Source organism: Carcharhinus amblyrhynchos, chromosome 5 (genome assembly GCF_965287045.1).
Source record: "Carcharhinus amblyrhynchos chromosome 5, sCarAmb.v2.hapA, whole genome shotgun sequence".
NCBI classification, from domain to species: Eukaryota; Metazoa; Chordata; class Chondrichthyes; order Carcharhiniformes; family Carcharhinidae; genus Carcharhinus; species Carcharhinus amblyrhynchos.
Window position 1 is genome coordinate 1,756,772 of NC_137328.1, and position 27,077 is coordinate 1,783,848.

Below are 27,077 nucleotides of genomic sequence, written 5' to 3' on the forward strand. Positions count from 1 at the left end.
TGCTCATCACTAGTAACAGGTCCTTGCAATAACATCAGGAAGACACATGGTTACGTGTAATATAATAGTGTAGCCTATTTTTAACACATGGCTGCTTAATTTAAATTTGTTGATTGGTGTGGTGCAGTGGTTATGTTACTGGACTAGTTAGTATTCCAGAATCCAGAACTTAAATACATTTCTACTCTGTTATGTTATTAGCATTTAATTCAAAGTTTAAATCATTCGAATCATTAGCAGACAAAATGGCAAAGTCGATGCATTAATTGCTGCATTAGCAGATTTAAGAAATGTGTATAATTATTCTGTTATCACTGTCATATTAGTAATGTAACCCAACAATAAAGTGTTACCTCCAAATGATAGGAATATGCTGGTTTCAGCAAATTACAGAGTTTCGATCAAAAGAAGAGAATGGCTTCAAAAATAAAAAGGACTTGGTCTTTAAGAATCAGCAATAAAAGTTGTAACATTAGAAGTTCTTTATTTGGTGATACCAAAATCACTATTATCACAGATATTTACCCAAAATAACATATACTGCAGATAATTTTACAAAAGAAAGTTATAGTTCACCTTCAGGTGGCTGGCCTCCCTGAAGAAGGATTCACCTTGACTTCATGTTTGAGGCAGTGCAAGCAATGAGGAAGGCGAAAAGCCAAGGTTAAATGACAAAACATCACACTTCTGCACCTAGCCCCGGAGATATAATTAAAGTGGAGCTCCTAATCAGTAGGCCACCCAACCACCTTATGCTAGATTTATAATATTTTTTTAATTACATATTCCAGGGTTTGTATTTTACTGATGAATGTAACAGTCTTTTCCCAAAACATCCCTTTAATAACTGCGTCAACATAAAGAATGTTGATTTAAACAAACTCTCTGGAAATGTGGCAGAGACAGAAATTCTATTCGATTCTTCACTGTTGAATATCTTTTCTCTATAGCAGTGTCTTACTATCTCCTCTGATTCAACTCCTCCGTGTGGAATAAAAGTACGCTCTTTGCTACAAAAATGCTCACTATAACTAAGCACATGCAATAACCGTTTAAAACGTCTGTTTAATGCAATATAGGTTACTTTCAACAGAATCTTTAGACCATAAATTCAAAAAACACAAGCTCCACTAAACCATGGCTTATCTACTGAAATGTAAATATTAACCAATACGCTAAAAGAATGTTACACATGACCCATTGTGGAAAACTTTTCTAATGCCCCACTTACAGCATTCACTTCTATTCTTTTAAGTGTTGAGGTAACAGCACTCATTGTCGTCCTAAATAACCTTCCTGAATTGGCAACTACTAAGTTGCTTGAGATGCTGCAGTATTTTGGCTCGAGTTACATAAAAAACATCTGGTTCCTTTCCATGTATTTTACTTAGAAATCTGCGAGGGCCTCTGTTCCCTGCAGGAATTATAAGCCAGCAAGCTCACTCTTTACTGCCTGTCAAGCTGACCCTGGCACTTGTAAATCAAGCTTTGGCTCTACAGCACCAGGCCTACATTCTATCACCTTTTCTCAGCCTGCCTGGCCACTGCACTGCTGTGAGGACCACTCTTATCTTGTCATCAGATCATCGCATGTTGAGAAGAGGGATTACAGCGGCATCTGCAGAATTCCCACAATGCAATGGCTCTTGGAACACTGACAGCTGCATCTGTCATTTCAGAGCATCAACTAACCTGACGTCCGTGGGCCTGACACAGCAAAATTGTCCAAAAGGAGCTCCAGCTCTCTCATGCTGCCCCCGTATGTCTCTTCCAGGAAAGCCTGCCGCTTCTTTGCCTTGTGAGAGGATAATTAAAATATTACTGCAATAAATATGCTCCTACACAAGGATGGAATAGTATTTACAGATTAAAACACCACGAAAAACATTCATGTTCAGAAGGATTTATCAGGAAAATAAATTATCTAATTGGCAAGATCTCATTTGGTCATGGTAACAAAACAAAAAATATGTAGGTATGCATATTCTTTGAAAATCTACATAGTGTAACCATTAAAATATTGAAACATTTATTACAAATGCAGCCCAAAGGAGTTCTATATGATTATCTTTAGTTACAATGAATGGAAGAGTGTGGACATTTAACTTCAACATCAAGTAGTCACATCAGCAGCTGAAAATACCTGGGGAAATATTTACTTACACGATAAGCAAAATAAGTAAATCTACTGTCCTGGTACAATATTTCAAAAGAACTAATTTACTAACACCTCACCAAAAAATACGTAACTCTAAGTTAACAGTGGCCATTATAAAGACTCTGTAAAGCGTTTCCCAGCTGGAAGCACAGGTAAGCAAGTGGCAGACAGTTTTGAGGCTCCATTCCAATAGAAGGCAGGGATCTTACTGGGCAGGTGACCTTTGTAAATATTCTCCTCCCACAGCAAGTAATTCTGCTTGTTGCTCCAAGAGTCAGGGGATGAAGACTTGAACAGATATGGCAGAAAGCTGATTTTGTCATTCACTGCCAGATCTTGCTTGGATCAAGAAGTACATGTACTTCATTTAATAGTTTCAATCTTCCCAATAGATAATTCCTGACTTCATCCCCCTCCTGCCAAGTGGTCCAAATATTTTAATTATGTTACGATGATGTGTTGTATAAAATACTAACTAATGCCATCAACAAGACAAACATGTGCATTGAGCAATGGACACCGACTTCCAGCAGTTACTATATTGCATTTGCAAAGGACACAAGCAGCTTTTATGGAGGCAAAGAGTCCATGAAGCTCTCAGGGAGAAGTCACATGATCTAGCTCTTGGGTGTTTAAAAAAAATACTAGATTTCTGTATAGTCAGAAAGACGGTACAGGGGCAATAGCTCTACCCAATCTCTCTTTTGAAATCTTTCTCAGCAGTTTGCGTTTTCAAAAACCCACCAGAAGACTTCATTGCTACAAAGTAAGAGTTCTTAAGGGAGAGTTCCAAATCAGCACCTCTGACCACTAGTGAGAAACCCCCAAGAACCAGCAACCACTATGGAGCAGGACCCATCAACTGTGAACAAACATCTGAACGCTTCATGCATTGTTTTCTACTCTGACTTTTCTTGTTACTTGCCCAAGTTTTTAATATCTGATACTCTGCAGTGTTTTACTTCATTCTCACATGCTTGGGGGGATTATACATGTGTTAGTGCATTAATGGATAGTTGGGCTTATTTGTACATTTTAAACCTATTGTTAACAAGATCTGCATCTTTTCTCAAGTGGGTTTTAACAACAGAACTAACTCTTTATTTGTTGACTTAAGGAACCTGGCTGGCTTATTTCTTGCACTGATCTATACACAGTTCAACATACTTAAATTGGTTTTAAATTCAAACTCTGCCATAACCAACTCAGGGTGGAACAAAAGGGGGAATCAGTTCACTCCTCAGCCTGGTAGTAACAATATATTTTCATTCCTTTCTCTTTTTCTGATTGCCATATATTGATCCAGTTCAGTTATATAGTTTAGTATTGTTATAGTTTAGTTAAGGAGGACATACATACAAATATCAACTTGTTATTTTCTGCAGAGTAGCTAGCTGAGTAAGCTCTGGTGAGTTTCTAACATTTTTTGTTTTATAGAAGTATAAAAGTAAATGATAACACCTGACCTTACCAGGATTGAAAGCAAACCAATGCTTGCCAGAAATTCTGTGTGGCTAGCTAAATCTCAAAACAAAACTTCTATATTTGACAATAGGGTGCTGTTTAAAATTTTGAACCAACAAGGAATCATGCCAGATTAGTTAAACTTTAGTTAATTTACTATCTGCAATTGGTAGAAACTGTACAGACTCAAGCGAACCTAAATAGCACTACAGTACAACACTACTCATATCTTTCCAGCACTTCTAATAAATGCTGCCATCATTATCTTGCAAGTAAAACAGATTACTGTACCAAAAGGGTGGATACTGCACAGCTCCATGTTTTGCAAAATTCATTCTTACTTTTGTTAGTTCATCCTGAAGATTTTCAAAACTTTCTTCATGTCTTTGCAAGTGTTTGGAAAGGTCAGCAATCATATTATTCTTTTCTTCAATTTCTGCTGTCAGCTGTGTTTTTGTTACAGTGCACTCCTTCTGTAAGCTTAAGAACATGGCAGGTTAAGTTGTTAATATTTGTAAGTTTAAAGCCAATGTTTAAAAGTTGTACATCTGTAATTTTAACAAGTTACCACATTTGCTTAATTGCTAGCTTGCGTAAATATCAATGAATCACATTTCTGACACCATCCTTGAAATGTAATTCAAAGAAACATCTGCACATTATAGGATATAATTATTTATATTAATTCTTACCTCTGTAACTGATTAGTAATTTCTCTAGCTTTTGATTTCTCCCTTTCATATGAGAGCTCTACATCTTTGAATTGCTGCTTGATCAAGTCCGAATTTAATACTGCATCTGCACGGCTTGACTTTTCCACTTGCAACATATTTTCAAGATCACGGATGCGCAACTATATACAAGAAAATATTAAAAATGGTTCAAAAATTGGACCAATCATAAGAACATAAGAAATAGGAGCAGGAGTAGGCCATCTAGCCCTTCGAGTCTGCCCCGCCATTCAATAAGATCATGGCTGATCTGTCGTGGCTCAGTTCCACATTCCCGCCCTCTCCCCATAACCCTTAATCCCCTCTCTTATTAAAAACCCATCAACCCGCGTCTTAAAAATATTTAGCGAGGCAGCCTCCACCACTTCAACGGGCAGAGAATTCCAGAGATTCACCACCCTTTGAGTGAAGAAGTTCCTCCTCAACTCCGTTCTAAACCGCCCCCCCCTTTATGTTGAGGCTGTGCCCCCTAGTCCTACTATCCTTTCGGATACAGACAGTAGTAATAAATCATTTGATCAAGTCTCAGAAATTCTAGCTTTTGATGTGCAGGTGGTACAATCATACCCCAAGAAACATAGCATTTTGCAAATCATGGATTATAATCATTTATATAAACTCTTATCTCGAAAACAGAAAATAAAATTGTTGCAGTGACTTTATAAGAGGTGAGAATTTCCTGCATATGTAAAAGAGACACAGGAGATCAAACTGGCCTCTACTAAAATGGGTTCATAGTCTTATCATGCAGAGGTTGATCCCCTTTTGAGAAGCCATGCTGAATCCCCAAACAGGAATACCTTGCTTTGCAATCTGTTAAGAGTGTTTGGGAAGGTGTGAACTATTTTTCATTAATGTTTAGAAATTCATTAATAGAATTACCTGACACTCACTTTGAGTGAAGTTATTTATTTAACCAATTGGGAACTTTAGCTAAGCAAGTAACATTTCAATTGAAGTAAGATACTACTGAAATGCTATTCAAATAAATATAAGGTCCATTCATTCCCAAAAAAAGACTTTAGTCACTGTCAAAACAATATACAACAAAGCCATACAAAAGTTTTGGTTTTGGAAAACCTTTGGAGTTCTTCTGTCAATTCCGTTGTCTGTAAGCTCTTTCTGATTTTGACACCATTTGTTAGATAAATGGAGATTCTCTTAAGAGATATTTTAACCTGCCGGGGAGATGCTCTTGCTCTTTATAGGTGCTGAGACGTGGCAGTCCTTCAGTTGAACTACTGCAGGCAGGCAGTTGAGTTCCTCTTTATAATTGTGATGACCTATCAATTTCCTATACCAAAGTTGGTCTGATGTTGTCAACAACAGCAAATTCAAATTTGATAGATTACTGAGTATCTTCTTTAAACTCATAGGCTGTCAAAATTCAAAAGCCTGTTTACCAAGGCAACCCTAATGCTTGGTCCTTGTTACAAATGTTGCAATCGGTGGTACCTGTAGGGATATGAATTTTAAATATCCAAGCGCTGAACACAAAACCAGCTTTAAAAGAGATCATACTTCAGAAACTCAACTTCACAACAATAGTGAATTCCACCATGTCCAATATTATTTCTACTTAAGATCACAGACCAATAGATCAAAACCTTTTGATGGCTCGTTTCCTAGTTTAACTTGGTATGAAATTTTTAAAAATTGTTAATATTTGCCAAATAAATGGATGATCAATACTGGCTTGGTAAGAATTGTAGATTCACAAAGAGCCCATGCTGCTAGCAGAGATCAATTTCAAACCTGCTGTATTTTTAAAATTTGTAGCACATGCTACCTATCAAAAATTGTCCAATAATAAATTATATTGTGATAAATTAAATACAAATTAGATTTGGCTAGCCCTACAATCCAAAATTATATCTACCATACATTTCAATAGGCACAAATGATCCATTGACAGCTGATTACTGTCACTAATACTAACCAAGCAGATCGGTACTTTTGGAGGAAACATATTTGTGATGTTAGGTATGGCTTTTCAATTTTGCCTCCAGTCACCTAAGTGTGTGAACTAATGCTAGGCATCACATTGATTAAGAACATAAGAAATAGGAGCAGGAGTAGGCCATCTAGCCCTTCGAGCCTGCCCCGCCATTCAATAACATCATGGCTGATCTGAAGTGGATCAGTTCCACTTTCCCGCCTGCTCCCCATAACCCTTAATTCCCTTGTCTATCAGGAATCTATCTTCCCGTAACTTAAACATATTCAATGAGGTAGCCTCCACCACTTCAATGGGCAGAGAATTCCAGAGATTCACCCCCCCCCCAACCTTATTTTGAGGTTGTGCCCTCTAGTTCTGGTTTCCTTTCTAATGGAAAGAATCTCTCTACCTCTAGCTTATCTAGCCCCTTCATTATCTTGTAAGTCTCTAGAAGATCCCCCCTCAACCTTCTAAACTCCAACGAGTACAGGCCCAATCTACTCAATCTCTCCTCATAAGCTAACCCCCTCATCTCCGGAATCAGCCTGGTGAACTTCTCTTTACTCCCTCCAAGGCCAGTATATCCTTTTGCAAATAAGGGGACCAAAACTGCATACAGTACTCCAGTTGCGGCCTCACCAGTGCCTTGTACAGTTGCAGCAAGACCTCCCTGCTTTTATATTCTATCCCCCTCGCGACAAAGGCCAACATTCCATTCACCTTCTTGATCACCTGCAGACTGGGATTTTGCGATTCGTGCACAAGGACCCCCAGGTCCTCTGCACAGTAGCATGCTGCAACTTTTCACCATTTAATAATTTACATAATATTCCATCCTACTATTAAATAATATTCCATCAAAATTTTCACCATATTAAATAATATTTCATCCTACTATTATTTCTTCCAAAGTGGATAACCTCAATGAAAGGTGGAGGCCTATTCAATGTGCCATAATATAGATCTTGGAGTGCATTACAAATCTAAGAAATGAGGTTCAAATGACATGACCCACAAAATTGTCAGTTATGTGAACTCTATCACACCCTTGAAATAATCATCCAAAGTGCTCAATATGCAGCAGTGTTGTGGAAACTGATTGTCCATAGGAATAGCTAATGGTGACACATACATAAATTTTAGTAGGAAACACTTTACACACTATATAAATGTTTCACAAAATACGTGCACTGAACATTCACCACACTGGGTCTACTATTATAACTAAGTGTTCAAAATCAACAGACTGCACAGGACCTCAATGTATTATCCCACTCTTGCGAGAAAAATCTGTCACTAGGCGATGGCCCAGTGATATTATCACTAGACTATTAATTCAGAAACTCAACGAATATTCTGGGGACCCAGGTTCGAATCCCGCCATAGCAGATGGTGAAATTTGAATTCAGTAAAAATCTGGAATTAAAAGTCTAATGATGACCACAAAACCATTCCCAATTGTAGAACACAGAACATAACAGCACAGTACAGACCCTTCAGCCCTCGATGCTGCACCGACCTGTGAAACCAATCTAAAGCCCATCGAACCTACACTATTCCAATATCATCCATATGTTTATCCAATGACCATGTAATGTTGGCGAATCCACTACTGTCGCAGGGCATTCCACGCTCTTACTACTCTCTGAGTAAAGAGCCTACCTCTGACATCTGTCCTATATCTATAACCCCTCAATTTAAAGCTATGTCCCCTCGTGCTAGCCATTTCCATCCGAGGAAAAAGGCTCTCACTGCCCACCCTATCTAATCTGCTGATCATCTTAAATGCCTCTAATAAGTCACCTCTTAACCTTCTCTCTAACGAAAACAGCTTTAAGTCCCTCAGCCTTCCCTCTTAAGACCTTCCCACCATACCAGGCAACATCCTGGTAAACCTCCTCTGCACCCTTTCCAATGCTTCCACATCCTTCCTATAATGCGATGACCAGAACTGTACGCAATACTCCAAGTGCAGCTGCACCAGAGTTTTGTACAGCTGTAACATGACCTCATGGCTCCTAAACGCAATCCCTCTACCAATAAAAGCTAACACACCGTATACCTTCTTAACAACTCTATCAACCTGGGTGCCAACTTTCAGGGGTCTATGCACATGGACTCCGAGATCTCTCTGCTCACCCACACAACCAAGTATCTTACCATCAGCCCAGTACTCTGTATTCCTGTTACACCTTCCAAAGTGAATCATAAGAACATAAGAACATAAGAAATAGGAGCAGGAGTAGGCCATCTAGCCCTTCGAGCCTGCCCCGCCATTCAATAAGATCATGGCTGATCTGTCGTGGCTCAGTTCCACTTTCCCGCCCTCTCCCCATAACCCTTAATCCCCTCTCTTATCAAGAACCCATCAACCTGCTTCTTAAAAATATTTAGCGAGGCAGCCTCCACCACTTCAACGCACACTTTTCCACATTAAACTCCATTTGCCACGTATCAGCCCAGCTCTGCAGCTTATCTATGTCCCTCTGTAACTTGCAACATCTTTTCACACTGTCCACAAGTCCACCGACTTTAGTGTCATCCACAAATTTACTAACCTATCCTTCTATGCCCTCATCCAGGTCATTTATAAAAATGACAAACAGCAGTGGCCCCAAAACAGATCCTTGCAGTATACCATTAGTAACTGAACTCCAGGATGAACATTTCCTATCAACCACCACCCTCTGTCTTCTTACAGCTAGCCAATTTCTGATCCAAACCGCTAAATCACCCTCAATCCCATGCCTCTATCTTCTGCAATAGATTGTCGTAAAAACCCATCTGGTTCACTAATGTCCTTTAGGGCAGGAAATCTGCCATCCTGACCTAGTCTGGCATACATGTGACTCCAGAGCCACAGCAATGTGGTTGATTCTCAATTGCCCTCCAAGGGCAACTAGGGAAGGGCAATAAATGCTGGCCAGCCAGCGACCGCCTTGTTCCACGAATGAATAAAATAAAATGTTAAGGGTCCCCATAATAGATTCTGGCAGAGGCTGAAATCCGTATTCTTATTTTGTGAACAATCCAATATATCCTTCGCCTTCTGAATAAAAGGAGATTAAAAGCAACTTCATTAAAGCAATGTTCAGATGTTTATTTGTACCTTGGCACTGTGACCCTCATGACGGTTGGTATATGACCAAATACCGTTAAGTGCCAAAACCAAAAGACAGTGGTGTGCTTTGGCTTATGTTTTTCCAAATATTTTTGGGCCTAAACGTGGCCTATATATGAAATTTCTGTATTATTAACTTTCAAACAGCTGTCCTAAATACTCAAAAATAGTTTGTGAAGATATTTCAAAAGAAACATTTTATGAATCAAAAGAAACAATAAGTTTTTTTAAATGTAAAGGCTTGTACCAGCTGCATAAACTATTTGCTCCTAAATCTTAAACGAGGAATAAAAGATAATTTTACCTGAATAACTTCAGAGTTAAATTTTGATTCCAGATGTGCAGCTCTTTCTGCCTCAATGTTTTCTTCCAATGTCTTCATTCTTTGTTGTGCTACCTGCAATTGTCAGATTTATTAATTCAGTGGTTTCAAGCTATTATTAAAATACATAAATAATTCTACCTTTCTCCCCTCCACCTTCTTCTCAATGTTGTGCTCCCTGTGGAGGAGCTGTACACCAAAATAACCATATTTACTGAATGACCCCAAATGAAGAAATTACCAACAGGATTCCACTTTTTGCAGCTTTTACTTTAACATGAATCAGAACAAGTGTGAATTAAACAGAAATTAATAGGAAAACGACGCACAAGCTTCACTTCAAATATTCACTTCAAATAATGCTTCTCATTAGCTGGCCCAGGGCTGAAGTCTCTGGGCCTGCTAACCTCTCTCTCCTCACCCCCACCCCCTCCCGCACTCCCTCCTCACTCCTGCCAACAGTGTTTCACTCCAGTGGGGCTTAGAACAGCTCCCCACTAACAGGGAGCTGGTGGTCCAATTCCACTGGAGTGAAGTGGGGATCGGGGGCAACTGGGGTGCAACCTTGGCATTGCCAGCTTGGCACTGCCATCCTGGCCCCCTAGTACTGTCCAAGGGGCAAAGTGGCAATGCCCAGGGCACCTTGGCACTGCCCACCATGGAAGGAGGGTGGTGGTTGCACAGCCAGCAATGTGGGGTCACAAGGCTGGCCAGCGATCAGGTGGTGGTATTGCGGGGCTACTGTGCATGCACCAATCTCCACTCTGACAGATCGGCACATGCGCAGTGGCCCACTCAGCGTTATGCTGCCAGCCTCTCCAATGGGAATAGGCTCTGCCCACAGAACTTTAATGAGATTCATATGACTTTGCTCTGCAGTGCATGGAGAGTGGGAGATTCATTTTGAAAATCCTGCTGAAAAAAACCAGCGGGATTCACTCCAGTTTTTACGCACATTTGGCACTTGGAATTGTTTTGGTAGAATCCCTATGTTTTTAAGCATAAGTTTGAATGCTAAAAGAGATAGCCACCTACCTCCAGCTCCTTCTTCAGTCGCTCCTCTCGTTCGTTACTATACTCAAGTTCATTTGCTTGTCGTCGCAATGCATCTGTGAGATCGTTGCGCTCAGTTTCTAGCTCATTTAATCGTTTTTGCAGCTCAACAAATGTTTGTTCCTGGCCCTTTATGAAAATAAGATTAATCAGAGTCAGCAATTTAAAATGGTAATTTCCACTAATTGAATGAATAGCGATTTTCTTCAAAGCTCATATCATAAACCTGAGGTAAAACAGACATATATTATAATTGGATTTTAGACTTGTGTTAATTTATTTAACATGCTCACCCAATTATCACTATTAAATATGTTTGTGATGCATGTAGTTCAGCACTCCATTTTGAAGAGGTCAACATTTAGGAGGCTCAAAGATTCAATATAAAAAATGTTCAAATCAGCTGTGTTCACTAGTTGACCGTGTACAAAGAACAAAGATAATTACAGCACAGGAACAGGCCCTTTTGGCCCTCCAAGCCTGTACCAACCATGCTGCCTGACTTAACTAAAATCCCTACCTTTCTGGGAACCATATCCCTCTATTCCTCTATTGTCAAGACACACCTTAAAAGTCAGTACCATATCAGCTTCAACTGCCTCGCCCAGCAACGAGTTCCAGGCAACGAGTGTAAAAAAATCTGCCTTGTATATCTCCTTTAAACCTGTACCCCCTAGTAATTGACTTTTCCACGCTGGGGAAAAGCTTCTGAATATTCATTCTGTCCGTGCCTCTCATAATCTTGTAGACATTCTTGTGTACATAAATGGCAGACTAAAAGTTACAGCTGGAAATGAAAATCTGGGAATTTGAGCATTGAAGAGATGCCATAGTTGCAGCAAGGATAACAAGGAAGAAATAAATTGAGGGTGGGAAGTAAAATTGTCAGTTCATGTAATTTTTGTGTGACTTTTTTTATGCACTGTGAACTGCAGTCTTCATACATCTTAAACTTCCTCAACCAAGCTTCTGTTCCTTTGGCTTTCCCTTTGATACCTTGTCTAGGAAATAATGTTCAGGGTTTATACATTGTATTGATCCTGCTCTATAATCAACCATCACAGGCTACGTGAATGTGTTGTTCATCTCACCGTACTGCCAATAAAGCAATTGGCCTTTGCTTGGCACTTTTAACAAAACAGGACCATAAATTATCACTATGATGAAAGTACACAGACAACCATTTCATGTGGCTTTTTTTATCTTTACTATGCCTTCTATTCCTGTCTAGGGTCACTACCTGTGTGGAGTTTGCATGTATCCCCGGGTCTGTGTGGGTTTCCTTTGGGTGCTCCGATTTCCTCCCACAATCCAAAGACATGCAAGTTAGGTGCATTGGCCATGCTAAATTGCCCCTTAGTGTCAGGAGGACTCGCTAGGGTGAATGAATGAGGTTATGAGGATAGGGCCTGGGTGGGATTGTGGTTGGTGTGGATCCGATGGGTCAAATGGCCTCCTTCTGCACTGTAGGGATTCTATGTTTCTGCCCATTAGACAGATCTTGTATATTAATGACACTGAGAATTATTAAAAAGACAAGAGTCAATGGAATACCTGCACTGACTCTTGCATCAGCAATTGCATTGTCTTATTTTTAAAGCCATTGTATGCATGAAAAGGAAACTAAAATAAGTTAAGGAATTAGTAAAATATATATGATGTTTGTTATAGAGGTGAATTCATGCAGCCTTGGTGACTATTTATTAGTACAAGAGCTATCAGACTGGTCTGGACTCCAATATACAGGTATCTGAGCTAGGTATATGAAGTGGCAACAGATTTTCCGTAAAAAAATACTGGTACTAGCCTTCTTTTGGTGTTAAGATTAGGCCATTCACTGTGCAAAATACCACTGGAACCAACTGTACAGAAATAGCACTTATTTTAAGAGGTCCTTCTGCCAATGCACATTCATTTTGTACTGAATATACATCTCTACAGACAAGCACTACAAAATTTCTGGTTAGCATTTAAGCTACAATCATTTGATTTGTACTTAAGATTTTTTGTTCGTAATGCTTTGCAGTAGTCTACATTAGATGATTTTACTCCAACTGCAAAACCTTACAGCCCCTTTTGATGCAATCTGCTTATACAGAATTGTGAAAAGTACAGGGTAAAGGACTCTACCCGCAGGAAAGCCATTAGTGGCTTGGCAACAGCCACATAATAGCCATGTATAACTATCCTTGATTTCCTGTCATTAAAGTAATTTTCAATATAATTCACCTCATCTCCCTTTTTCCTCATCTTCACCAGTACGCCTTATTCGATAAAAGGTACTAGATGAAGTGGCCACTGAAACAGATGCTGTTTTTCCATCTAACTCAGTTCACATTGAATTCCACAAAATAGCTGCAACATGTCCTAATGTTGTAAATGCATACTGTTGTTTATCAATCACATATTTGGTAAATGATATATAGCTCAAGGAGAACTGCAAATCACAGGGTTCCTCTGCCTATTATTTCAATTAATACTCATTTTATCCCAAATTTGTTATCTCCATATTTACTCCCAGGCCAGTCCAAAGACAAATTCCCTATTGCAATCAACAGAATCATTTGCTCCTCATATTCAGCAATATTCACTGAAGCAAGATCAAGTCAATAAGATTGTAAGTAAGGAAAATGGGGTGCTTCACTTTGTTATTTAAGGATATTAAAAAATCAAATGTTTTTATTCTCTTCTTTCAAATAAGCAATAGAAGGGCACTTCCCAACTTTGCTTTACCTTTGAATAATGTTATTTGCTCTCGTCCAGAAAGGCAGACAATGAAGGATAAAACTATAGCCTACATTTAAAACTTTCAAAAGCTTTTATTTACAGAAATACACAATAGAAATATGCACCTTAATTCACGCCCTGTTCCTAATTATAGGAGCAGACGTGGATCCACAATTAGTGACCATCACCTGTAGATTCTGAAACACAATTTGTATAAAATTAACATTAAGTTCTTAAAAGGATTCCCAATTCCTGCTCAATTTTTAGCAGAATGCTCCTGTGCAGCTATCAACAATTTATGCACAAAGCCAAATATAGCCACATCGTAAAACACCATAGTTACTTCATATTATTTTACAATATTTCACAATGCAAATTTACTGTCTAGTATTAGAGCTAATGTAAAAATACAATTAAATGATTACATGACTGAATATTTTAAAATTACAATGTACAGTTGACTAAAGAGCAAGTCAATGGTCAATAACAAATGACAGATTATTTCAAAGCAAAGTAATGTCACAATGACTTCACACTGCTCAGGATCCAGATCTAAATTGCTTATATAACAATTGCATCCCCTGTTAAGTGACTATAATTGTTGAATTACAGATGCACCAGATATACTCCTCCATAAATTAAGACCATAAGACATAGGAGCAGAACGAGGCCACTCAGCCCATCAAGTCTGCTCCACCATTCCATCATAAGAACATAAGAAACAGGAGCAGGAGTAGGCCATCTAGCCCTTCGAGCCTGCCCCGCCATTCAATAAGATCATGGCTGATCTGAAGTGGCTCAGTTCCACTTTCCCACCTTCTCCCCATAACCCTTAATCCCCTTGCCTACCAAAAACCTATCTACTCGCGTCTTAAATATATTTAGTGAGGTAGCCTCCACCACTTCAATGGGCAGAGAATTCCAGAGATTCACCACCCTTTGGGTGAAGAAGTTCCTCCTCAACTCCGTTCTAAACTGCACCCCCCCTTATCTTGAGGCTGTGCCCTCTAGTCCTGCTATCCTTTCTGAGCGGGAAGAACCTCTCCACCTCTACCCTATCCATCCCTTTCATCATCTTGTATGTCTCAATGAGATCTCCCCTCATTCTTCTAAACTCTAACGAGTACAAGCCTAGTTTATTCAGCCTCTCCTCATAGCTCAACCCCCTCAACTCTGGTATCAGCCTAGTGAACCTCCTCTGCACTCCCTCCAAGGCCAAAATATCCTTGCGCAAGTGCGGCGACCAAAACTGCACACAGTACTCCAGCTGCAGCCTCACCAGTACCCTGTACAGTTGCAGCAAGACCTCCCTATTTTATATTCAATCCCCCTCGCTATGAAGGCCAGCATCCCATTCGCCTTCCTGACCACCTGCTGCACCTGCAGGCTGGGTTTTTGAGACTCATGCACAAGGACCCCCAGGTCCCTCTGCACCATAGCATGCTGCAGCTTTGCCATGTAAGTAGTAGTCCTTCCAACCATTATTCCTTCCAAAGTGGACAACCTCACACTTGCCAACATTATATTCCATCTGCCAGTTCCTCGCCCATTCGCTCAGCCTATCTAGATCGCTCTGCAGACTTTCCACACCCACCGCACAATTTGCCGTTCCACCAATCTTTGTGTCATCAGCAAATTTCGACACCTTACACTCGGTTCCCTCCTCCAGATCATCTATATAAGTGGTAAATAGCTAAGGCCCCAGCACCGATCCCTGGGGCACTCCACTAGTCACCAACCACCAATCCGAATAGCACCCATCATGGTTGAATTTTTTCTCATCCCCATTCTCCTGCCTTTTCTCCATAACTCCTGATCCCCTTATTAATCAAGAACCTTTCTATCTCTGTCTTAAGGTCTCAATGACCTAGCTTCCACAGCCTTCTGCAGCAAAGAGTTCCACAGATTCACCATTCTCCGGTTGAAGAAATCCCTCATCATCTCTGATTTAAAGGATCATCCCTTTAGCCTGAGGTTGTACCCTCTGATTCTAGTCCTTCCTATTAGTGGAAACATCCCCTCCATGTCCACTCTATCTAGACCTCGCAGTATCTTAAAGCCTTCTAAATGTTGACCTCTTCAAAATGGAGTGCTGAACCAGATTCATCACAAACATATTTAATAGTGATAATTGGGTAAGCATGTTAAATACATTAACACAACTTACAGTATCCTGTAAGTTTCAGTAAGATCCCGCCCTCATCCTTCTAAACTCCAATGAGTACAGACCCAGAGTCCTCAACCGTGCCTCATACGACAAGCTCTTCATTCCAGGGATCATTCTTGTGAACCTATTCTGGATCTTTTCCAAGGCCAGCATATCCTTCCTTACACATGGGGCCCCAAATCTGCTCACAATACTCCAAATTTACCTTGCATAGCTGCCTTTCACCTGTCCAAATATCAACTGGAACCCCACAACCATACAGAAAAGACCTAATGGTTCAAATCATCAAGCGTTGCAATTGTTGTAGTTAGTGTCCCTATGGATAAAGAAAGCAAAGCAGAAAGAGAGTGAGGGATCTCAGGATAACAAAATAAAACCATGAACACAATGTGCCATGGTGCACACCCTCTTCCACAAGATAAGAGAGACTGAATACACAATATGCAAAATCCCTTATGGGGTAACATGCAACCAAGTCATCAGACAGAGACCACCAAGCAATGAAAGGATAAATCAGAAAAAGGACCTTAATGAGTAACCTCAGCTGGTAGGGAATTGAACCCATGCTGTTGTCATTGCTGTCCAGCCAACTGAGCTAAACTGACCTCCATTCACAAATAAACATACCTGTAGGCAACAGTCCTTACAGATATTTAATTCATAAAATTCCAGTAATATTACACAAGGCACAATCCACTGTTGCTGTAAGGGAGGTATTTCACAGGGTTTCTCTCTCTCATTCAACTGTGGAAATTCAAGACTTTAGTCGAAAAACCTGCTTCCTGAAACAACCAGACACTTCTCTCAGGTGACAGAAGACTTCTCACTTCACTGCTTCACAGTTCTGACCCCGCACAGAGCACTCTTGTCCGGAGATCTTACACAGCCACGCCCAACACAGTCGGTTTCTCCTCTTTCACATTTTACCATTGTCTTTATCCTTCTTTGAAATGTGCCCTTCCTACAATACAAAATCTTTTATTATCCCCTAATGGCCACCACTTTTGGGTAAAATAAAATTTAATAACTTTGACCATGATTTTCTCAATATCAGCAAAAACCAATGTCAGTCGGGAGAAGTGGTGTTAAAGCCATCAATGGCATTCATGTGGGACTTTGGGGGAAAATAAACACAAGGTCACAGGTTCCACAACATATCACTGACTGGTGGCCTCTGATTCACCTGCCCCTGCCTCCTGGATTCTAAAGACCAACACAGCTCACAGCAAACAAACCAGTTTGCCCAGATACACCCATTAACCACACCATCCCCCTCCCCTTCCCGGTACCACCCCTTCTTCCAGGCATTAATCAGGCATCCTGCTTGCAACCACCTGACACTACATTGGCAATGCCAGCATTACATGGGCACAACACTGCCCCCACCCTCAAGGATGCTTCTAGTGTAAGAGCCGAATACTTATAATAATAATTTATAAAAAGGTTCCCGACATTGAACATCAGAAACTGCAGCCCATTACTGATGGGAGAAGAGGACGGTTGTGTCAAGCTTTCACATCACTGTGAAACACAGCTTTGGCCTTCTTGTGATACTTTCCATTCACGTTGCCAAATCCGCCCAATGTGAACGGAGTGGAAAATCACAGCCTTTACCTTATTTATGACCCTGTACCAGCCATAAACCCTTTTCCACTTTCCTTTGAAATTTCATAACTAAGCACAACAAATCTCTTATCTCCTCATGCAAAATTAGTACCTATATCTTTCTTATTAATCTGAAGAACACCCAACTCAGTTCTATTCACACCTAACTCTGACATCCTTAATTTTGTAAACATTCAGTTCCCTTGCCTCACTAAGTTAGTCACACACATCACATAATCTCGCTTTATACAGTAGAACCTCGATTTTTTTAAACGTTCTTCACATAGACTTCAGGAAGACAGCCTGGCGATAAAGGACAGGACATAAATTTCAATGAGCAACAGTGTGGAGTATTGCAATGGGAATGACAGGAGCCTATTAGAAAGGCCTTGGTGCTCATTTTCACAATGTTTTTAAGATAACAGGCAAATCAATAAGGCGACTGATAAAAGCATGTGGGTTAGTAGAGTTTGTGAACAAGTGGCATAGAATATAAAAGTGAAGTGATCATGTTAGGACTTCAAAAATCACTAGCTAGGCTTCAGACAGAGAATTGTGGACAAATAGGAGGAATCCCAGGGTCTTTGTGCTGGGACTGCAGATATATGTATGTATCAATTTGAACTTAAACACAGCACTATCAAAACTTCCAATGACACAAAAGGCAGACTTGGGATTCAGTGCAAGGGATTGTCAAAGACTTCAATAGGGCACAGACAGGCTAAGACAATGGGTAAAAAGATGGCAGATCTAATTTAATGCAGAGAAGGGCACACTTACATATTTTGATGGAAAACGGTAGTATAAAATTGTATTCAGAATAAAAGTAATGATAAAAGGGGAGTCACTGGACACTGGAAGATGGCAATTGTCCAGCTGGGAGCTTGCTGGAAGCAAAATTGATTGCCTGTGATGTTTCCTATACTGGAACACTGATTGTATTTCTAAAGTAGTTCATTGGCTGTAAACCACTTTGGGGCATCTGGCAGTCATGAAAGGCACTTTAGAAATACAAATATTTTTCTTGGTGTCAGCTTAGCTCAGTGGGAATACTCACCTCCAAATTTGAAGCAGAAAGTTGCAAGCCTTGCTGCAGGATTTGAGCACTAAATCAGAGAGCAATGCTTCATTGAGGGAATGTCAGAGGTGATATCTTTTGGAGATGTTAAATCTAGACTCCGTCTGTCTGCTTGGGTACATGTACAGCAGTACTGGTGCTGGGATGCTTTCCCCTTGAAGACTACTACCAAATAGAGTGACTGGGCATTTTACTGGTGTCTGAGACTTTGTAGTGTACATCTTGCTGCCACTGAAGACATGCTTCTATTTCCAACAGAGATGCTTCAGGGAACTAGTTAACACTCACTCAGTCAGTGACATAGCTAGGAGACCAAGTCAAAAAGTTACCCATCCACATCAGAAAGTTACTTTTAAATTTGTATATTTCGCCACGCAGAGAAAATTGCATTCCCTTTGCATTTGATTTCTTGTAACAATAAAGAGCATTGAGCAGTGTATCACATATACACGGAAGTGGGTAAAAGCATTTGGTGGAGCCAGGGGTCAAGACAGAGAAAAGAAAAAAAAAGTAAAGATGAAAATACAGAAGGAGCATCCATCTGGCAAATCTATTCTTTAAATGAATGTTTTGACATGTATTAGGTTCAGTGAATTTATCATTCCCCTTAGATCATTGCTTAGATTAGAGTAGAGCCTTTACTTTGGAATTTTACAAAACATTTTTTGCTTATTTAGCATCCGCTTACACTACCTACTTCATAACATGGAAAACATTTTGACAATCACTCAAGTAGAATTCAACGTACTGCCCTACTTCGTGGTTCACTTACACACACACACACACACACACACACACACACACACACCTTTCAGACTGCTTTACAGAAAATGGCCAGGAGAGGTCATTATCTGTATTAGGAAATGTTTTACAACAGCAACTTAATGTACAACATTGTAGCTCTCTCAAAGTATTTGCTTCTGTGTTGTTGTACTGGTTTATTCCTACCGATTCTTTTCTTTTTAAAGAAATTAAGGCTGCACAGAAAATATGAAATTGTGAAGCTTAGCAGTCAAAATCCATTGTTAACTTTAAATCCTGTTTGTTTTCCTCAAAACATTTCTCATTGAGATACAATTATATAAACTACATTCATGTAGCTCTAGGTACATGGGATTACATCTTCAAGAGCAGACAGGTCAATTTTGCTTGCTCAAAGAGCTAATACCAATTATTGTTGAATTATAACAAATGTATCTGGTTAAGTTTTACCAATTAAAACTTATACAGTCAAATCTTACTCAAGACACAGGAACATTTGACAATGCAGATGTAACAGGCAAAATAACTTCAAAATAAGGCTGGCACCTCAGTGCCAGTGAATGATCTTCAGGCAGTCTTCAAAAGGAGTGGTAAACCTTGGTGACATGGCGGGGATACATGTACTGCTGTACATGTACCCAAGCAGACAGGTGGAGTCTAGATTTAACATCTCCAAAAGAGGTAGCAACAAAACAATGCTACATTTAAAATAATGTTGCAATTGCAACAGATGCAATATTTTAACTCTTGATTTTAAATTTGTTCTCATACCCATAGCAGTTATTGAACCAAACTAGAGAACATACTCAAGTCTACGCAGGATTTAACCTGCCCTTCCTGGCAAGCCAGCTGCAGGAGAGATGATATTACTTCAAATCAACTTCAAAGTTGCAACTTGCAAGTGAACAGAGCTCATAATGATGGGTGATTCCTATTAAAGCAGTGAGAATTCTTTGCCAAGTCATTCAAATTCTAAACATTAATCATTCTTGATGAGGAAAACATTCATTTACTTAATAGGCAGGCTACCCAACAATATAATACAAAAGCTAAATACTGCATATCTAAAATTAAAAAACAAGTGTTGTAAAAACTCAGTGGGTCTGACAACATCTGTGGATAGAGAAACTGAGTGAATGCTTCAAATCAAATACAACTGTTTTGGAACTGAAAGGAATAGCCATAAAATGGGTTTTATAGGGTGGTGTTTCAACAAAAAAAAAGTTTAAGGGTAAAAGGCAGGAGAGATTAAACAAACGAGATGTGATAAATAACGCAACGGTCCAGAGAACGTGTAAGTGGCAGAATAACAGACAGCTGCCTTAAAGGAAAAACAAGGTGATACAGACTGGCTCTTGAATAAAAACAATTTTAAAAAAAATCAAAAGAGGGCAGAATTCATGGTCTGAAATTATTCACGTCTATTGGCAACAATTATTGACTTCAATTATGGTCATCTATCAGCAACGTGGAAAATTGCCTGGACATGTCCAGCACACAAAAAGCAGCACAAATCCAACCCGGTAATTACCATCCCATCAGTTCACTCTAGATCATCAGTAACGTGATGGAAGGGGTCATCAAGAACGCTATCAACCAGCACTTACTCATCGATATTCAGCATGAGTTTCACCAACACCGGCCCTTATTAGAGTTAGTTCAAACGCGGACAAAAAGGCTGAACTCCAGAGGTGAGGTGAGAGTGACTGCCCTTGATGACAAGCCTGCATTTGACATGAGTAAGGCATCAAGGTACTCTAGCAAAACTATAGACAATGGGAATCAGAAGAAAACATTCCGCTGGTTGAAGTGGCATGAAGGAAGATGGTTGTAGTGGTTGGAAGTCAATCATTTCAGTTCCAGGACATCACTGAAGGAGTTCCTCAGGGTAGTATCCTAGGCTCAAACATCTTCAGCTGCTTCATCAATGACCTTCCTTCCATCAGACGGTAATAAGTGGGAATGTTCACTGATGACTGCACAACGTTCAGCATCGTTTGCAACTCCTCAAATACCAAAGCAGTCCATGTCAAAATGCAGCAAGAGCTGGATAACATCCAGGCTTGAGCTGAAAAGCAGCAAGTAACATTTGCATCACGCGAGGACCAGGCAATGAACATCTCCAACAAGCGAGGATCTAACCATCTTCCCTTGATATTCAACGGCATTACCATCACTGTATTCCGAATCTGTGGGACTCTTTACCACAGAAGGTTGTGGAGGCCAGGTCTTTGAGTGTCTTTAAGACAGAGATAGATAGGTTCTTGATTAATAAAGGGACCAGGCGTTATAGGGGAAAAGGCAGGAGAATGGGGATGAGATAAATATCAGCCATGATTGAGTGGCAGAGCAGACTCGATGGGCTGAGTGGCCTAATTTTGCTCCTATGTCTTATGGAGTTACCTACCATTTATTAGGAACTGAACCGAACCAGCCTAATAAATGCTTTGGTTATAAACACGGATGAAAGGCTTGGAATCCTGTGCTGAGCACCTCACATCCCGACTCTCCAAAGCCTGTCCACCATCTATAAGGCACAAGTCAGGGAATGTGAATGGAATACTCTCCATTTGTCCGGATGGGTGCAGCTCCAACAAGAAGCTCAACGCCATCTGAGAAAAAAAGCAGCCTGTTTGTGGAATGGGTGCCATTGACTCCCACCACCACTGTCAAACAATGGCAGCAGTGAACTGTGACAATACTGTGCCATTAAATGTTTTTTAAAATCATGTTCTCTGCAGTTTTTCCAAGCAGACTTGGCCTTTCTGTTTTGATGCTGTGCTGTCTGTAACCAGTATCTTTTATTGTTGCTGAAGCAGGATAATTGAAGCAATGTTTATTTCTGATCTGAACTAATGCTGTGTCCTAGAATTATTATGACACTGTTGAATTGCTGGTGGCAAATGATTGACAGGTCAGGTGATGTCTGGAAGATAGTTCTTTTCCCAGGCTTTAGTTTCAATTTGGTTCAGCAGCTGTTTGGACTTGAGACTGAATGCATTGTTTCTTCTTTTGCTCCCTGGTATTGGGAATCTTGCCGTTTATGGGTTGCTAGCTAGAGGCAAGCAATGTCTCTATCTTTTTCTTTTGAGATGTACTGAAGATGCCAAGATTGGGAGGTCTCAGTTGTAATCCAACATTCCAAAAGGACCAATTCACAGCAGCTGTTAAAAAGCTGCAAAATCCAGCATCACGTGAGCATACTTGCTTTTTGTTCCAAGCCTAGAAAGGGGTGTATGTTTGTTAGTGTTGTTTGATTTGGCACAATACAGTTAGCTGTTAAGATTAAAATGAGCGCAGGATTGCTACAGTGCAAAAGGATGCTATTCAGCCCATCAAGTCTGTACCGACTCTGCAATAGAGCATCTTACCCAGGCCCTATCACTGTAACTCCACATATTTACCCCCTAACCTATACATCTTGGGATACGAGGTGACAATTTAGCATGGCCAATCCACCTAACTTGCACAATTTTGGACTATGGGAAGAAACACATGCAAACATGGAGAGAACATGCAGACTCCAAACAGACCCAAGGCTGAAATCAAACCCAGGTCCCTGATGCTGTGAGGCACAGTGCTAACCACTGTGCTGTACAACATCATGGTTTTTGTTTTTTGTAGTTGGTAAAAGTTATGCTTAAATAAATGTGTTTGATAAAAACTTCCTAGTGGATCACTTGAATCATACCTGGAGTGAAACATCTTATGCTCACCTATGCCAAAATCAAAGTGCAAAATGTGTGGTCTAAGCTGACTTTGTAAGACATCTTGGAGTTTCTGACCTGGATCATCAGTACTATCTACCTGATACATTGCAGAACCTCAACAAGGTTCCTTTTGCAGCATCTTCCAAACCCACAAACTCTACCATTGGAAAGAACGGGACAGCAGATGCATGGAAAAACCATCGCCTGCAAGTCACTCTCTCAGTTACTCACCATCCTGACTTGGAAATATAATTGCAATTCCTTCACTATGCTGGGTCAAAATCCTGGAACTGTGTCAATAACAGCACTGGGGAGTGTACCTACACCACATGGGCTGTAGCAGCTCACCATCATCTTTTCAAGGGCAATAAATGTGGCCTAGCCAGCAACACCCACTGAGTTTTTCAAAAAATTACACAAAGTGCTTCTCACCCAACAACCCTGGCATACCAAGGATAAAATAGATACAAATACGAGCTCAAAAAAGGTAGAAATCTATATTTGATGAGTCTTGAATTTTTTTTCAAGAAGTCCTTCATTTATTTGCTAACTATATACTTCAGCTTGAAAACAATTGTAGTATAGTTGCAAATCTGGAGAGAGTAGAATTTTGTTGGCACAATAATTTAATGTTCTAAGCTACAAGCAATACTATAAACCCTTCATAAACAGATTTACAGGGCTGAATTGTAGACAGAAGCATCTTTCTTCCCTTTGCCACTGTTCACCATCTCCTCACTACAATAATTATTGCGTCTCACCAATATTGTCTTGACCGAGAGTACTTATTTCTTACAATTTTCTCTTGCAGGAAAAGGAGTAACAAGGAGGAAAATGTGAATTTGGAGCAAAAAGAATTTTTCAGCCAAGAAGAAGAATATATACAAAGTTAAATGTTAGAGGGAAAGCCAAACAGATCAATGCATGCCAGTTACACTAGTTAGAGATGGTTCTTGCTCCCAGGTACAATGGTAAGCCTTCATTCCTTTTTGTCCCTACTGTTATCGGTTGACTGAAGTCTCGCTTCCATACACCTCACCACCTTTTGGTGTTATCAGAATGGAAGGAGATGAATACAGTAGAGATGAAGATTTATCTACTGAACTGTTTCATGCTTGACGGGTTTCATTCAGGAGATGCTGCTTCTTTTAATGGTGAGGAATATATTGGGTCCCTAGTAAAGTTGCAAATCCGGAGAGAGTAGAAAAGTCTTGTTGGCAGAATAATTTGATGCTCAGAGCAGTCTGCCCAGGCTAACAAAGTGTTTCTGCTGACGGGCTTCAAATCCACCTGCTGCTGGCATGAGAAGTCACGGTTGTGAACAAATAAACACCATATAAAGAAAAAGGGCCTATTCCACATCATAATTGTTAGTCTCAGAATACCTCCAATGTAGGAAGTAAAAAGTTTTGATAAATTAGGTTCAAACCAAAAGATTTTGTGGGGATGTACCTTTGTTCCTATTCCTCCAGTATAGATTTATTTACACATCTTTTGAAAAATTGTACAGAAGCAAAAGGGATAATCAGTAATGCTGAATTTGCACAGTACACCTAGTTGTCTGGAAATAAATTAGCCAAGATTGGAGACTTTTTCAGAATCTTTTACATTGTGATCTTAGAAGTCCAATGTGATCAAGCTTTTGCCCATGGATTCCACCTTACCATCAAGGCACAAAACAAGGCTCCTAGAGAGCAAAACTGGCCAATGTTATTTGTAATCTATGGTACAAGCAAGATGAGTCACCTCCCTGCAAAGCTCAGTTATCTGCAGATACTGGGTAGAAATCAGTGTAATGATGACATTGGCAACAAACATTGTGGCCTTGATTTTGAGATTGTAAGGATAAGAAATTGTTCACATTCATTGTCATTACTCCATGGAACTGACAGAAACTTACAGCATCCTTGCTTAATGTTGTAAGAGGTAAATACCACCGAAAAGGGCTCTTCAGCCCATCATATCTATACCAAAGACAAACCACCAAGTTATTCTAATCCCATTCTCTAGCACTTAGTTCACAGCCTTGTATGTCTTAGCATCACAAGTGCACATCTAAATACTTAAATGTTAGAATGGTCTTGCCTTCTTCAGCCAGGAAGTTAGACTCCCACCACCCTTTGGATCAAGGAATCTTTCCTCACATCCCTCTAAACATCCTGCTACTTACTTTAAATCTATGCCCCAAGTCATTGATCCCTTAAGGGCAAAGGTTTCTTCCTGTCTACTCCACCAATGCCCCACATCTTTCTCAGTATCCTGTACTTCAAGGAAAACAACCCCAATCTACCCAATCTCTTCAGCCCAGACAACATCCTGGTAAGTCTCCTCTGTGTCCTTTTCAATGCTATCAAATGCCTCCTATAATATGGATTCAAGAACTGCACACAATACTGACTATGCAAGCACAGTTAAACATAGAACCCAAGAAAGAAATCGTCAGTAATTCCTCACTCCATTTGGTGCATTGGATGTTGAAATCCTCACAGATGGCAATCCCAAGAACTCATCTGAATTGGCATGAACTTCCACACCTACGCTACCATCTGTAATGAATGGGATGGGAGGACTGTGCAATGCATTTAGCCCCACTGTTCTGCAAGTCACATCATTAATTTGAAGTTTAATTCATTCACCGAATGGCCAAGTACTTACCTTCACCACTGCCGGATGTAGAGTGAAAGAAAGACTTTAACCAGACTTATTGAAATAAGATCAGAATGATCTGTTTTCTAACAAATCACTTGTTTGAAACAAGTTGCAAGAATTAGTTAACACACAACTGCCATCTGGAAGTATAACTGGATTACTGTCTGTGCAGAGTCTACAGGTTCTCCCTGTCTGCGTGGATATCTTCTGGGTGCTCCAGTTTTCTCCCACAGTCCAAATGAGTTTAGCATTGGCCACGCTAAGTTCTTCCTCAGTGTACCTTAACAGGTGCCAGAGTGTGGGTATTTTCACAGCAACTTCATTGCAGTGTTAATGCAAGCCTACTTGTGACACTAATAAACAAACTATCCCCTTCAAAAATTCCAGTACGTACAGGACAAAAAGACGGCTCTGTAGAGACAGTAAATTGAAGAGTACACTTTGAAAAACGGATAACGTTTGAAAGTTTTCAGTGCTCTCTATCTGGAGTTCCCTCATATGCTGATAGATCACGAAGCTCCAGAGGAGAGAATGGCCAGATCAATCCTTCTTGTCTCAGCCTCTCACATTTTCCAAAAACAGAAGTTCCACTCAGATGAGGATTCCTAGCTGGATAAACCACTATTCCAAGAAAGGCAAGGAGAATGTGAACTGTGCAGCTTCTCACCTTTTTGAATTCAGTGGGACTAAATTACAAAGTTATAGAGAGATGCAGTTACCGTAGTCGAATGAGGCCTTAAATAGTGTACAAAGTCAAATTACTGATGAACCATCTCTCTGGCCTAACCATTGTTTTTTTGTGAAATGTCACCTTTCGTTGTGATTAAAAAAGAATCAGATTTAAATTTATAATTTTTCTGCTTCTATCTTAATTGCATGTTTATTTCCTTGACACAAGCTACTCTCCTGCAAGGGACTTCAACAGAAATTCTACCTTTACAAATCATTTGACACAACAAGCAAGTACCTGGGTGTCAAACCCAACCCAAAAGCTGCTTGGTTTCAACCTCCTGAGGAAGGAGTGGTCCACTCAAGTTCAGGACTAGCTGTGGCTCTTGCTTGGCCAACAGATGGGCACCAGTTCCAACTATGCATCACATCATGGAAGCGTATCCAATCCACAGACCTAGCAGAGGATTATCTGCACTCAATGCAGCAGGACTAGAGGAAACTGCTTGGCTTAGGGACTTTGCATTTGCTAAATAACTGCTTCACAATTCCCGATTTGCTGCCTGTGAGAATTCTTCACTGTTTGGCTACATAAACCCATTTCATAACAGTACAGCTGTTGGAAGCCTCAAAAGCTGAACTCAGAATGAAATTGCCAATTGAGAAAGGTGAATTCCACACCAGATGTACTAGCTTTCTTGAAAGTCTGTGGCAAGTGCCCTTATTTCACCACTGACAATGCAATCTGAACCGATATGCTTTGCTCCACAATCATTACAGGACAAGAATAATTCAAATACAATGCTGCAGTTTCACAAAACAACAGGGACAGTTATGGGCATGTCTTAGACCTAATAAGTTGGGATGCACTGTAATATGGACGAAGTGTGCAGGTTAGGCTCAATCTATTTGGAGTTTGCCC

General features: G+C 40.1%; 1 protein-coding gene across 3 annotated transcripts in view; it reads right to left on the reverse strand.

Moving 5' to 3' along the window:
• ccdc171 (coiled-coil domain containing 171) overlaps nucleotides 1-27,077 on the reverse strand; it is a 218,560-nt gene that overhangs the window by 175,367 nt on the left and 16,116 nt on the right. For all 3 annotated transcript variants that reach the window (XM_080188307.1, XM_080188306.1, XM_080188308.1), the window contains exons 6-10: nucleotides 10,767-10,917; nucleotides 9,718-9,806; nucleotides 4,315-4,475; nucleotides 3,964-4,102; nucleotides 1,693-1,795 (exon numbers count right to left, since the gene is read on the reverse strand). In XM_080188307.1, the coding sequence (XP_080044433.1) occupies nucleotides 1,693-1,795; nucleotides 3,964-4,102; nucleotides 4,315-4,475; nucleotides 9,718-9,806; nucleotides 10,767-10,917 (643 nt within the window). The remainder of the gene's footprint in view (nucleotides 1-1,692; nucleotides 1,796-3,963; nucleotides 4,103-4,314; nucleotides 4,476-9,717; nucleotides 9,807-10,766; nucleotides 10,918-27,077) is intronic.